Source organism: Musca vetustissima, unplaced genomic scaffold, assembly GCF_032173495.1.
Source record: "Musca vetustissima isolate MV318-11 ecotype Yass unplaced genomic scaffold, APGP_CSIRO_Mvet_v1 utg10287, whole genome shotgun sequence".
Lineage (NCBI taxonomy): Eukaryota > Metazoa > Arthropoda > Insecta > Diptera > Muscidae > Musca > Musca vetustissima.
In genome coordinates, this window is record NW_026880686.1 from 80,618 (window position 1) to 96,398 (window position 15,781).

Below are 15,781 nucleotides of genomic sequence, written 5' to 3' on the forward strand. Positions count from 1 at the left end.
ACATTTCGCATATGAAACTCGTATATATTTTTTCCAAAAAATTTTAATTTCAGAACCTATTGCCAAGCAGTGCCAGAGGATATTTTAATGGTTATAGCACCTGATGCTATTTTGGATTCATTTTATTTGATTTTCAAAATCTGATTTCACATTTGTAATTTATTTCAACATATAAAAAGGAAAGTATCAAAGTCGGACTGGGCCGACTATATGATACCCTTCACCACTATGGGGATATTCTACATATGTATCCTAAACGACTTCGCCTTTTCAAAGGAACATTGACATGAAATTGAACGAACTTAAATATGCGATCTTTATCTAAAAGTAAACCTATTGCAACCTTTGTAAATAGATTTAAAGATTTAATTTTACACAGGCTATTTGGTATGCTTCACTGTTTAAAATGTAATATCGATCAGATACCCATTGATTATTTGGTGTACAATATTCATGTATAGGTCGAAATTATATATATAAGCTATGCTATATCTAAATCTGAACCGATTTCAAGAAAACTTGCTAGATATTAATTTTTCTTAATTTCAGTAGGTTTTGTCAGTCGGCCTTTAGTGCACCATTAATTAAAATCGGACGAAAGTATATATAGAAGCTATATATAAAACTGAACCAATTTCAAGAAAAATCGACACACGAAAGGTTACAATAACTTCAGTACATTATACAAAATGGTGTGCCGATCGGCAAATCTTTGGGTCTTAGTGCACAATTTAAATTAAATCGGTCGAAAATATATATTGAAGCTATATCTAAATCTGAACCGATTTTCACGAACCTTAGCACAGATCATTCTGGACCTAATTCAGTACTCTATGCCACTCTGTTCAGTACTCTATGCCACTCTATTCAGTACTCTATGCCAAATTAGCACACATCATTCTGGACCTAATTCAGTACTCTATGCCAAATTTCGTGCAAATCGAAAGATATATAAGGACTTTGTAGCCCCATTTACTTGAGACTGGGCGAAAATATATATGGAAACTATATATAAATCAGATCCGATTTTCTCGAAAATTGGCACACGGCATTCTAGATTCAATTCATCACACTATACAAAATTTCGTGCAAATCGAAAGATATATCAGGAATTTGGTGCACCATTTACATAAAATCGGACAAAACTATATATGGGAGCTATATATAAATCTGAACCGAACTTACGGAACTTATCACACATCATTCTGGACCTAGCTTAGTATTTTATGAAAAATTTCGTGCAAATCGATGATATATATGGGCATTGGTGAACCATTTACATTAAATCGGTCGAACATATATATGGGAGATATATCTAAATCTGAACCGATTTTCGTGAAATTTTGCACACTTCATCCTAGTCTCAATTCAGTAGGCTATGTCAAATTTCAAAAGATATATAGGGACTTTAGTACACAATTTACATTAAATCGGACGAACATATATATGGGAGCTATATCTAAATCTGAGCCGATTTTCAAGAAATTTTACACACATCATTCTAGAATCAAGTATGTTCGCTATGGCAGATTTTGTGGAAAACAAAAGATATATAGGGTCATTGGTGCATTATTGACATTAAATCGGTCGAAAATATATATGGAAGCTATATCTAAATCTGAACCGATTTTCGTGAAATTTTGCACACTTCATCCTAGTCTCAATTCAGTAGGCTATGTCAAATTTCAAAAGATATATAGGGACTTTAGTACACAATTTACATTAAATCGGACGAAAATATATATGGGAGCTATATCTAATTCTGAACCGATTTTTCCCAGAAAGTGATTCTATGGATATTCTCAAAAGGAATCATATGTCTATCTCGTTTCCTTTTCCCTATTGCAAACATATTCCCAAAGACACTTAATACCTGTACCACAGTGCGGTGAAGGGTATAAAAACTTCGCACAATAATTTACAAAATGATGAAGAAGAATGAAGTGTAAAATTTTTGGAACCGATATTGAGCAATTCGTAGTGGCACTGTTTTAGCGATTGTCCATGTGGCATTTTTTTCGACAATAACCTGTATAAAATTTACTATAAGTCATTTATTTAAATATTTTTACCAGATACATATATAATATTTTTACATATTTCTGATTATTCCTTACTAGTCCTGGGAAGCAAATTTGTTGAGAATAACATTAATTAATGCATGTGTTATTTCCATATTCCATAATGAAAAAAAAACTTTTATCAAAAAACGAGTAGGTTTTTTTTTGCATGGGATTTTGATGTTTCTGACATTTGTTTTATACGTCGGAAATGTATGTCATTTACGCCAATAATTCTGGCGGGCCATCTTGGCACTGTTTCGAGCAATGCACGTCGAAACTGTTGGAAAAAAAATATCATCGCCACCGCGTGCCACTTATAGCGCAAATCGGCTATTCATCAACAGTTTTCGAAGTTTTTATGAGATATTCTTGAGTAGTTAAGGTTTCAAAATAAATAACCAGTAAGGAAAGTAGTAAAGTCGGACGGGGCCGACTATATGATACCCTTCACCACTATGGGTATATTAAGCAGGACTATAACATAAAATTGGGTGAAAAAAATGTGATATTTATCTAAATGTGAATCTACCTAGATCTATCCATAAAGTATCTAAATCGACTTCAAACAAATATAAATAGGTCATCCGTTGGGCTATGTCTGTACTTCTACAAAACGCAACTACGTAATTCTATGCTCGATTTTGTAATTTGTGCAAAATTTGATGTCAATCTGACTAACATGAGGAGTTTGATGCCCAATTTACTTGAAATCGGGCGAAAATATGTACAGAAGCTCTATCGAAATATTAATCGATTTCAAACCAACATGTCGCAGGTTAGGTTGTACTAATTGGTTCCTTAAAATCACTCTATAATATAAGGGAGCTATATCTAAATCTGAACCGATTTTCACGAAACAAAGCAGACATCACTCTAGGCTCAATTCAGTACGTTATGCCAAATTTCGTGCAAATCGAAATATACCATTTACACGAAATCGGACGAAACTATATGTGGGAGCTATATCTAAATCTAAACCGATTTTCTCGAAACTCGGCAGACATCACTGTAGGCTTAATTCAGTACGATATGCCAAATTTCGTGCAAATCGAAATATATATGGGGACTTTGGTGCACCATTTACATGAAATCGGACGAAACTATATGTGGGAGGAATATCTAAATCTGAACCGATTTTCTCAAAACCTGCCAGACATCACTCTAGGCTAAATTCAGTACGTTACGCTAAATTTCGTGCAAATGGAAAGATATATAGGGACTTTGGGGCACCATTTACATAAAATCGGACGAAAATATACAGGGGAGCTATATCCAAATCTGAACCGATTTTCAGGAAACTTGACACACATCATTCTAGACTTAATTCATTACACTGTGCCAAATTTCGTGCAAATCGAAAGATATATAGGGACTTTGGTACACTATTTACCTTAAATCGAACGAAAATATAGATGGGAGCTTTATCTAAATCCGAACCGATTTTCAGGAAACTTAACACACGTCATTCTAGACCTAATTCATTACGCTGTGCCAAATTTCGTGCAAATCGAAAGATATATAGGGACTTTGGTGCACCATTTACATTAAATCGGACAAAAATATATATGGGAGCTATATCTAAATCTAGACCGATTTTCTCGAAACTCGGCAGACATCACTCTAGGCTTAATTCAGTACGATATGCCAAATTTCGTGCAAATCGAAAGATATATAGGGACTTTGGGGCACCATTTACATGAAATCGGACGAAACTACATATGGGAGCTATATAGAAATCTGCATCGATTTTCTCGAAACTTGGCAGACATAACTCTAGGCTCAATTCAGTACGTTATGCCAAATTTCATGCAAATCGAATGATATATAGGGACTTTGTTGCACCATTTACATGAAATCGGACGAAACTATATATGGGAGCTATATCTAAATCTGGACCGATTTTCTCAAAACTTGGCAGACATCATTCTAGACCTAAATGATTAGGCTGTACCAAATTTCGTGCAAATAGAAAGATATATAGGGACCGTTTAGATTAAATCCGTTAAATATATATATGGTTAAATATATATATGAAAAATAAATCTGAACCGATTTTTCCCAATTTCAATAGGGTTTGTCCTTGGGCCGAATAAGTGACCTATGCCAAATTTCATCCAATTCGGATCATAAATGCGACCTGTACTTTGTTTATTAACTATAATCTACTATTACAAGTACAAAAGTATGGTAATAATTAGTTTATTGCCTATCCTCAAACACTCTAAAATCTTTCCATTAATTTTTTATACCCCATATTATTTATGAATGCATTCTCGTTGCAACCAAACTGCATTTACGTTTTAAAAAAAATTTCACTAAAAATTAATTATTAAATAAAACAACCGAACAAAAAAAACTTTCTCATACTTAAATATTGTCACTTTTAGTAGGATTTAATGTCATTTTAGTGTGTGTGTATTTTTGGGAACGTGTTGTTGTAGATTTTTTCCAGTTTTCATAGAGTTTTAAACAAACAATGTAATGAATACACACACACCGAACAAAAAATACCGTTGTTGCATCTTTTTTTCTATGTTTTAGTAATGGTCGTTGTTGTTTTTGTTGCCTTGTGTTCTTTTCTATTTCGTTATGCTGTGTTGTGGATTAAGGAGTGCTTAGTGTCGCTGTGCTCACTGCTCCTCATATTATATAGTTTTGTCCCATATTTTAAAAAGGTTTTTTTATTATTTTTGTATTTTTTGTTTGTGTATCTCGCCCTCCCTCCCTGCCTTTTGTCCATTGCCCATTTAGATGTATGTAAATCCCCCTTCTTTGTGTGTTGAAATAAAAACTCCAGAAAAGATTTAATTTTTTTGAAATATTTGAAATAACCATGTTAGAAACATGATTACCCACATTGCTGTGTTTGGTTGGTTTTATTTGATTTTTTATAATTTTTAATAGTTTTTTTTTTTTTGGATTTTTTGTGAATTTTTTTAATAGTTTTAGTTAACTTTTTGTGTTTTTTTAATAATAATAATAACTAATTATATATATATACTTAGGAAATAGAAATTTACATTTGTTTCGAATAAACTATAAATAACATTACATTTTTTTCGCCTTACTAATTTTTTTATTATTTATTACAATAATTAATTACTAGGTAATAACTAATGCGATATTTACAACAATTTTTGTTATAATTTTTTTTTCTGAACCTAAAACAAAAGTGTCGGCGCTGCTATTTACACATGTAGTGGTAATGGTTTTTGTGTTATTTCTTATTTAAAAAAAAACTATTTGGAAAATGAAATTATTACAAATAATAATAAAAATAATATTTATAAGCTAAATTGTTTTTAATTTAAGTGGCTTTGAATGTTTTTCGATTTCTTTTTTGTTTTAATTTAGATTAACTATTCTTTTTTTATAATACATTAGAGTTTGTTTTTTTTTAATAGTTTAATAGTGTTTTGTTTTTAGTTAAATAATTATTTAATATCACATTGAATTTGAAAAAAGTGGTACTGCTTTTCTCGTCTACCCTTCCCTATGCCTTGGCGGTTTGTTGAGTGTTTAACCTCAAATTTCCGTTTGCTTCCTCATCGCATCCTCGCATCCTTCTCTTGGCTAAATGCATATATATTTTTTGTTTTTGTTTTACCTACTCTATATATTCCTATGGAAAGTCTTTTGTATTTTTGTTTTGAGTTTTGTTTTTGTATGGGGTTATCCGTTGTTCTACTGCTCTACATGAAAGAGGGGTCTGCGGCACACACAAGCTTCCACACGGATGTGATATCCACCATCTTGGAAATATGGCCTTTGTGTGTGTGGTTGACGTTGTCCGTCCATCCATCCAACTCTCCCTGGCTGTTTGGCTGTAGAATATAGAAATGGCTGCTTTGCACGTCGCTTTTGCACGACTGCTGCTATTTATTACCCTGCCCTTCTTACCCTTGTTGCTGTTGCTGTTGTTGCCCTTTTACACTAAAAAGGCTTGATTGGTGGTGGTGTTTTTATTCGCTGACGGCGCTGAACCCTCATTACTTGTGGCCGGAGTCACACCTGTGGCAGCTGCCTGTTGTTGTTGCTGCTGTTGGGCAGCCGCGGAAGTGGAAGCTTGTGGCTGAGGCGTTTGTGCCAAAGCGGCTGTGGATTGTGTACTGGTACTACACTGACTTAAATTGCTACCACTGCGCAAATGTACAGGGGCGGTGGCTTGCTGGAATTGAGCTTGTTGTTGCTGTGGCTGGGCCATTAACGTTGAGGGTCTCCATTGTTGTTGTTGTTGGCCGGCAGCTACTTGACTTACACCAGCAGCAGCACTCATCGATAAACGAGGGTTGTTACCTTGGCGAAACATAGCGTTCGAGGGAGGAGCCAAATGCTGATGATGAGGATGATGACGGCCAGTGGACATACCATTGGGAATCATGGACAAGGCTTCGTGTTGTTCATAGCCATATTCCGATTCAATGCTATGATAGATATGTTCACTTGGTGGACGCATTGGCATGGCATCAACAATACGCTGGCCATGTCTAGTGGGTCTGGGCGATGGTGTGGCAGTGGTGGCCGACGAATAATTAGCTTCCATATCTTCTTGATAGTAGGCTGGTGGGGGAGGAGCTTGTCTGAATAGAACACCAGGTGAGACGGGTTGCTTGAAACGTTCATGATGATCCAAAGTGTAGTTGTTGCCACGTGGAGACAATTCAATTGGGATGGCATAACGCAATTTCTCCCAGAAGTAACGATCACAGGTCAGCAGACGGTTTGAAGGCACCGATTTCAAGTAGGGCGACAACTCAGCAACATCTTCAGCCTCAGCCGAAACATTGGTCTCTTCGATGATCACCAATTTTTGGGCCAAGCCACGCAAAGCTTCATGGAATGCATTACGGAATTCCAAACGATTCCATTCGGTGGCCAAGAGATTACGGGTCAAAACCAAGATGATTTTTCTCGACGCCCTGGCGGCTTCAACAATTTGCAACTGGCTGGCCTGGGGTGGTAAATCTCTTTGCTGGATGCACAGACGGAATGGTGGACGACCATGTTCCAATTCGGTGGCAATGTTACGGCACACAAATTCATAGTCTTTTTCGGAATGTAAAATAATGGCATCGTACAATTTACCGGCATCTTCGAAACGTGGTTCACACACACGCACACCATAGTGGGCAAAGAGCCACATTCTCACCGATTCCCTGAACACAAAGACAATGATCAGCACCACGATGAGGAAGATCAAAACCAAAACGGCAGCCAACAGTGGTACATAACCACCGGAAACATCTTGGGAGGCCATGTTGCTGGCATTCTCCAACAATTCACTGCAGTCAACACCATGCTGGGTGAACAATTCCAATTCACGCTTGACGCCATTATCCACACAGTAGATGTCCTGGGAATCACGGATGACCATGGCATTGTCGGCCACAAACTGGGCCAAGCTCTGCAAGAATTGACAACGGCAAGACCAGGAGTTGCGGCCCATTGTCAAACCCTGTAGACTGTTGCGGTACTGGAGACTGGCCAATTGGGCAATGGGCATTGATGTGAGACGATTGTTGTCTAGACGCAAAACCTTCAATGAAACCAAGGGGCCGAAGGTATTGTTCGAGATGGACGTGAGCAGGTTATTGTGCAAGTACAATTCTTTGAGCAGAGACAATTGATTAAATTCACTGCCGTCCAAAGACTGCAATTTATTGTTCTCCAAATGCAGGGAACGCAGCATGCTGAGCTCGGAAAAACTGCCGTTTTGAATTGTCACCACATTCGATGAGTTCAGGTAGAGAGCACGTAGATTGCGTTTGCCCGCAAACACCTGAGCATCGATTACGGGGAGATTATTGCCATCCAAATACAAATCGGTGACATCCTGGGGTATGCGTTGCGGCAAGTTAATGCGATTTTGTTTCCCACAGTCGACAATGTTCGTTGACCAGGTAGCGTCATGGAAACAGGTACAATTGTCGGGGCACACCATTTCACAGTCGCATTGTTCGAAATCACAGCAGTGACAAGTGGCGGGACAGTGCGATGTGTATTTGCAGACAAAGTCGCTGCTGGACAATGATGACAATGGGCGAATGGGGGCGTTACGGCTGTGAGGCATTAAACATTCGATATTAGCCAAATCGATGATGCGGGGATGTTGGCGGGTGGTCATGTTGTTGATGCGTTGCAACCATTCCATGCTGCAGTCGCATTCGAAAGGATTACCGCCCAAATAGAATTCGGGGACGGGTTTATCGGCGGCAACTGGAGCAACGCGCAAAGAGTTCAAAGCCAATTTCGACAAGACATTGGCGTACAAGTCGACGCGTGACAATTTAGTTTTGTCAACAAAGGTGTTGGGTTGGACCTGGCTGATGATGTTGTTGTTGATGAACAGCAATTCGATGGAGTTTGGCACAGCCATGGCGCCAATTTCGGTGATGCGATTGTGACTGGCATCCAAGGTGGTTACACGGATCTCTTCTTGCAATTTGTAGTAGTTACCCAAGGCTTCAATATAGTTACCATGAATGTCCAACCATTTCAAATTCGATGGAATGAAGGCATAATCGAACCATACCAAATGATTTTCCGACAAGTTGAGCCACAACAAAGAGGCCAAAGTGGCGAAGATGCCATTGATGTCGGTGAGGAAGTTCTTGTCCAGGCGGATGGCTTCGATTTCGGTGTTCTTGTCGAAGGCGCCACGTTCAATGGATTGAATGCGATTTTTGGCCAAATTTAAAACACTTAAACGAGGCAAATCGCTAAACATACCAACGGTGATGTTACCAATGCGGTTGTCGATCAAACGCAAACCGGTCAATTGATTCAAGTTGCGGAAAGTACCATTTTTGAAGTCGGAGATTTGATTTTCACCCAAATCCAATGTTTTCAGCATGCTGAGGTCTTGTACGGCTTCGGGTACTTCGGCCAATTGATTTGAACTCAAATCCAATTCTTTGAGATCGGAGCAATTGCGGAAGGCCTGGGATTCGACAATGCTGATCAAGTTGTTGTTCAATGTCAATTTGGTGAGGACATAGAGACCGTTGAAAATGCGATTGTCCAAGGTGTGTAGACGGTTTTCGGCCAAATTCAAGGTGTGAAGATTGTACAAAGGCAGGAAGGCACCATCTTCAATGTGACCGATGGAGTTGTTGCGCATATCCAAGATTTGTAGGAAATACAATTCTTTGAAGGTTTTCGAGCCGATGCGGGTGAGGGCATTGTTGGCCAAGTTCAAGACAATAAGGCGAATTAGACCAGCAAATGTGTTATTGTCAACGTGGTGAGATGTCAATTGGTTGCCACTCAAGTCGAGCACCAACAATTGTTCCAAACGATGGAACAGACCTTTGGGCAAATCGTACAATTCATTGCCTTGCAAGTGGATTTCACGCAATTCCTTGTTGCCGGCAAATGAATCGGCTGGCAATGTTTCCAAGTGGTTGTAGGAAAGGTTTAGCACGCGCAACGATGAAAGGCCAGCCAAGGAGTTGGCAGCCAATGAGGAAATGTTGTTATGTTGTAGATTCAATTGTTGTAGGCGGCGTAGGCGTGAGGCACCCCAGACATCGGGCAAGGAACGTAGTTCATTGTAGGAAACATCCAAGACTTGGAGTTCAGCAGCACCACTGGCACCATTCAGAGTGCACAATTTCTCGGAGAAACCAAGGCTTTCGGCGGCGCGAATACGATTCGAGGTCAAATTCAACACTTGTAAATTTTGCATGGTGCACCAAACACCTTCGGGCAATTGACGGATATTGTTATCGGCCAAACTGAGTTCGGACAATTCACGCAAACCGTAGAAGGCTTGAGGCGAGATGTCCAGCGTTTTACCGGGACCCCAAACGGCATTGTGGGTCTGGACCGTTAAACGTTTCAACGACATTAAACCTTCGAATGTGTTTTCCGCAAGACGTTGCATTTTACACGAATCAATTTGCAATTCGGATAGTTTTTGAAGACGCACAAATGTCTTATTACCCAAATCACTGGCATACAAGACATCATTGGAGCAGGCGATTTCGAGGCGTGTGGCTGTCTCGGCCACTTGTAAATCCAATTGTTGTGTGATATCAATGGCACGTATATTACACTTAATGTCCATGGTTGTGCGTACAAATTCCCATGAACATTGTGAACTGACACCGCTAACAATGCTGGCGGTAAGTAGCAAAAACGAGGCGCAGGCGTACAGAGACATTTTGTTGGAGTTTTGTTTTATTTTTGTGATGATGAGGCAAAAAAAATATTGGTGATGGACTTAGAGTCCTGGTGATGGGTGTTCGATGGATTTTTTTGTGATTTACACTTTGAGTTTTGAACACACTTTTCGTTGTGATTTGTGGCTTGTTATTCTTTCATTGTTGCTAAATTGTTTTAGAATTTCTTCTAATTGTTTTCACAAAATATTTTTTGTTTTAATTATTTATTGTTGCATTTTTTGGTTTTTTTGTTGTTGAACAAATATTGTCACTTGTTGTAATTTTTATTTGTGATCGCTTGTTTTATTTTCGTAAAACCGTAAACCCGTAATCCATGTGTGTGTAGGTCAGACGTAACGTAACAAGCGTTTATTTTTATTTCACTATTTTTTTTATTTATTTTGTTTCGTTTCCATTAATATATATTTATTATTTCTTTATATTGAGACGTTAAGTATTCGTTTGTAATTTTATTTTTCTCTTCGTCTTGAATTTTTTTATTACTAAGTTAAATGATTTTTTTTTTTGTTGTGGATGTGTGTTAAGTAAAAAATTGTATTTTTAGTAACGGAAGAGCTATTTTTCTAAAACATGTTTACCGCTTAACGTTTCAACTCAAACTGATTATGATTCGGTTTAGTTGAGACTCCGTTGCCTCGTTGAAAATAAAATTCTGTGTGTTGTTTGCTCTTTGGGCGAGAGTATGTGGCCATAGTAGTCGTGTCGGTGTGTCCATGCTGCCATAAAACTAACATTACACCGATATAAAGACAGCAACAACACGCACACACATACAGCACCAAACTACTGGCAAGCAAGCAAACAAACAAGTCAAGCAACAACTACTCACACTCTACGTTTAAGTACAATAACAACAACAACAGCCACGAAATGCATTACAACGAACTGTGTGTTGTTTTAACATTTTCTGTGTGTGCACACACATAGCCACTCACACACACAACGGATACGGATACTCGTAGCACATAGTGAGAGCCCGTTATACCGGAGATGCATTCGTGCATGCATTCGTTTATGTCACACAGAGCCAGTCATACACACACAGTGTCGTTTGACTCTCTATCTCTCGATAACATGCAATTATAAAATGCTCTTGCCTACCTATTACTCAGTTATGTTTGGTTTTGCCCGATGAGTCTTCTCTCAGAGTGCATTACATTTGTTATGCTTTCATAAATGTTCTCATTTCACAGTACTAACAGTGTTGTTGTTGTTTTTATTATTTTTGTTGTTGGCTACTATGGTCATAATGATGTTCTTCATATAATTGCGAGTAGTATGGGCTAGTGTAATTTTTCTTCCTCTTATTCTTCTTCTGCTGATGAAAACTTGTTGTGTTTTCACAAGAATAACAACACACATGGATTTATGTTCGTTCGTTCTCTCTTCTCCCTCGCTCTCATTTCCCTTATTCTCTGCATTGAATGCATTCAACAGCATATGAGCGTAGCATTAAAAGTAGGGGAAATTTATAAAAATTTGTTAACAGAACATGCAACAAATGGCTGGTGCTGTACACAGAGAGTGCTACAACAACAACAACATACACATGCATTTCCATGGAAAGTCAATGTGTTGAAGAGGCAAACATGCACACACATGAAATTGGACATGTGTGTCACTGTGTTAAAGTGATTTAATTTTGAAAGAAGAAAAAAGAATACAATATTTTTACTCTCAATTCTCTGGTGGCCAGATAGAGCGAGAGAGAGGGAGAAATGATAGCCACCTTTGTTGTGTGACATTATGCATTTAATGCACGTTTAAAGGCCTGCTGCATGTGTGAATGCATGGCTGGCTGCTTGGCTGTTCAACTTAACAAAGGAAACTCACAAAGTACCAAGAAATAATCCGGCCGGTTATACGTTCGCTCGCTCTCTCTCTCCCACTCCACTCAGAGAACTACACACACACACACGAATTCTCCCTATTATTCAGTGCTACAAATTAAAAATTTCCTTATCTTCTCGGTTTTGAACAAATATAAACTAAACAGTAACATCAAACAGAATTTGGAATTGCTACAGGAAACATAGTACACAGAGGCGAACAGAGCGAATACGGATACCAGCTCTACTACGAAATTGTTGGTGGATGTAGGCAACAGGCTGAAAGAAATATTTACGCAAAAACGAAGTTTTTCTTTTTTGCTCTAAATATTTTTTTTCGCCTTTTTAATTGTTGCTTCTTTCAACGATGTGGACAAGCAAGAGGAAAGCAAAATTTTGCAGCAGCACACACCACACATGTTGCAAAGGCACCATCCATCCACCGATTGGAGTTCGTTGTGTTATGTCAGTGTATGGGTCCCAACTAAGTTTCTTTTACTATTTTTGGTGATAGAGTCATTCGTAATTACAGTCGTTGGAAAATCGTTAAGCAAGAACATGACTCAGTGACAGTGTGCATAAAAGCTTCCCTGCCCTGTTGATTTTCCTCGTTCTGGTTCTTCTTCTCCATCGAACTGAAGTCTTGTTAGGTGTTCTTGTTAAATACCAGACCATGTTTAGTCCATCTCTATTTCGTTTCGTTGTTGTATTGTTTAGCATTGCACTTTTTCCTATGTAAATGAGTTGTAGTGTTAATTGTTGTTGTTCTTGTTCTTGTTATGTTGAGAAGAGTTTAATGTTCTGTAATTTAGTGCTTTTTCCGCATTGTTTTTCATTTTTTTCTGGCTTGAAGTCTCCTAACATCATGATATTGGATTTCTTGAATTTATTTGAATTGGAGTTTGTTTTATTTTGTATTAATTTTTTTGTACTCGACCAAGTGTTTGATGTTGTCTTTGGAGTTTTTTGAAGTAAAATTTTAGTTAATTTGTAGAATATTGAGATGTTGGGTCGGGTAAATCTATGATTTTCGAAAACCAAGGGATAAAAAATGCGAAGAATATATATATTTTTTTTTAAATTGATGGATTTCTATATTTGTAAATTTAATTCTAAATTTCGCAGACCATATTTATAAAATGGCAAAGTTCTAAATTAATATTTTTTAAACTAATATTTAAATTAATATATTTTAAAATTAATATCAGAGTTCAAATATTGATTTTTTTGGAAGAATATTTTATATGAGTAAAGCAAAGTACGAACATAGATTCTCAAAAGATATGTTATTAAGTTCTGGATGAGCTAGGAGCGTGTATTTTTGACAAAAATTTTTTTATTAAGGGTATAAGAGGGTATATTTAAAAAAAATGGATCTTTAAAATATTTTTTTTGCAAATTGACAGAATGCAAAACATTTTGAGAATTTTTTATTTGGCAATAACCGAGTAATTATCATGAACTATTTTGAAGACTATTTTATAAGATTTTGCAGAGCTATAATCTTGGACAGTCGATTTTTTAAAATATGTACAGAATTTCATTTAAAGAATTATTTAACTTGAATCTTGGATTATTTAGAGAATAAGCACAGTCATACCTCAAAGCGTGGATTTTTTAAAGAAATTTTGTAAGCATAACTAAAACGTAATCCGTAGATAGACATAGACCAAAGACCAGTTCTTTGTGATTTGATTTTTAAAGAATTTGCAACCGAGGAAAAAATATAAAACCTCAGCTTAAAAAATATTACAAAAATGTACAATTCAACAAAATCGACATTTCTCGTCATTTAACTACTCCTTTCAAGATTCTTTCTGTTGAGTTAATTTTTTCTTAATTTCGTTTCGAAGATTATGGAAAAACCAAAGATGAACATTAAAAATCCAGGCCCATAGCTTTGCGGGTACTTCAAAAAAATATTCATTAAAGATCCACATCTATACCTTCGCTAGACCTTCAAAAAATATTTTTTAAAAATCCACATCTATAGCTCCGCTAGACCTCCAAAAAATATTATTTAAAAATCCACATCTATAGCTCCGCTAGACCTTCAAAAAATATTATTTAAAAATCCACGGCTTTTGCTCCGCTAGGCCTTCAAAAAATATTCTTTAAAAACCTACGCCTATAGCTGTAGTAGGCCTTCAAGAAGTATTCTTTAAAAACCTACGCCTATAGCTCTGGTATGCCTGCAAAAAATATTCTTTAAAAATATAAGCCTATAGCTCTGGTAGGCTTTCAAAAAATATTCTTTAAACATCTACGCCTATAGCTTTGCTGGTACTTCAGAGAAATTTTCTTCAAAAAAAAAATCCAAGCCAATAGCTTTGCTGGTACTTCAGAGAAATATTCTTCAAAAAAAAAAATCCACGCCTATAACTCTGCTAGGCATTTAAAATATATTCTTTAAAAATCCACGCGTATAACTCTGCTAGGCATTTAAAATATATTCTTTAAAAATCCACGCCTATAGCTCTGCTTGGCATTTAAAATATATTCTTCAAAAAATCCAAGCCTATAGCTTTGCTGGTACTTCAGAAAAATATTCTTCAAAAAATCCACGGAAAATATTAAAAATCCCCTCGGTTCTATTCTATCCCCTCACTTGTCAACCTTTTCTTACATCTCTTGGCAGCTAATTCCATTTAAAATTACGCAGAATTTTTTTTCGGCTTGACAAATTTTTCATTTAGCCGACTTTCTGTTTTAACCCCATTTCCATTACACAGCATTTGATGTCTGCTGTCCAAAAGAAAAAACTACCAAAACTTCTTTTCCCAACATTCTCATCATAATTTCAAAAATAGAACCCAAAATTCAAATCCATTTTTAAACAATTCTGAAAAGAAACAAAAAAAGCAACTTCGCATCCTGAAACAAAAAAAGTTTTCTTTTAACCAAAAAATTATGATAATCTTAACCTCAAACTATCAGTTGTTGGAATTGGAAAACGCCAGCCGAACTAGTGGAGTTGTAAAAAACCAATAGTTGGAGTTAGGCGATTAGACAAGAGTCCCAAATAGAAAAAAAAACAAATGCAAAAAATTATGAAAAACTTGCCTTGTGGATTATTATCCTCCACATGGAAAAAATCCAAAATTGGCAGACAACTTCTTCTTCTTTTTTGTCGTCGTCGTTGTTGGCCTAACAATTTATAATTGCCAACTAGCCACAGCATTACTAACAATTGCTGCTAACAAACAAGCCTGCCAAAGAATGCCAAAACATTTTGTCTCCTGGTTGGTAAATATGCGATGCGATTTTTTTCGTTTTTTGGTGAATTCAATTAAAACGCATTTGAATTCAAATGTGCAGTTGCATTTTGGTCACTGACATTAACATTGAAATGCACCAAGCAACAACAACAAAAAAACAAAAAAAAACAGACCTCAATAGATGAAGATGAAGTAGTGCCTGCCAGGCTGCTTATTTGCCTTAGAAAAAAACAAACACACACACCAAATTTTTCCAAACTTCAATGCATAACTTAAAATCCATAAATGGCCAAGTCAATAATATGCATATGATCTGGCAACAATACTACCAACAACAACAACAACACAAAAATATGCAAAACAGAATTCATTCATTCATGTAATCAAATGAATTGAGTTGCGGTATGGCCAGAGCTCGACCTAGGCTAGGTAGCCTAGCTTTACCCATTATGGTCAGAGAAAGAGAGAAAATGTTCTTTTTTTGT

At 36.7% G+C, this 15,781-nt stretch overlaps 1 protein-coding gene across 1 annotated transcript; it reads right to left on the reverse strand.

The window, feature by feature from the left end:
- Positions 1-5,991: 5,991 nt before the first annotated feature.
- On the reverse strand, positions 5,992-10,248 carry LOC133326464 (toll-like receptor 7). Its single transcript, XM_061535097.1, has one exon. The coding sequence runs from the start codon at positions 10,225-10,227 to the stop codon at positions 5,992-5,994; it is 4,236 nt and encodes a 1,411-aa protein (XP_061391081.1). The 5' UTR covers positions 10,228-10,248.
- Between the last annotated feature and the right edge of the window lie 5,533 nt (positions 10,249-15,781).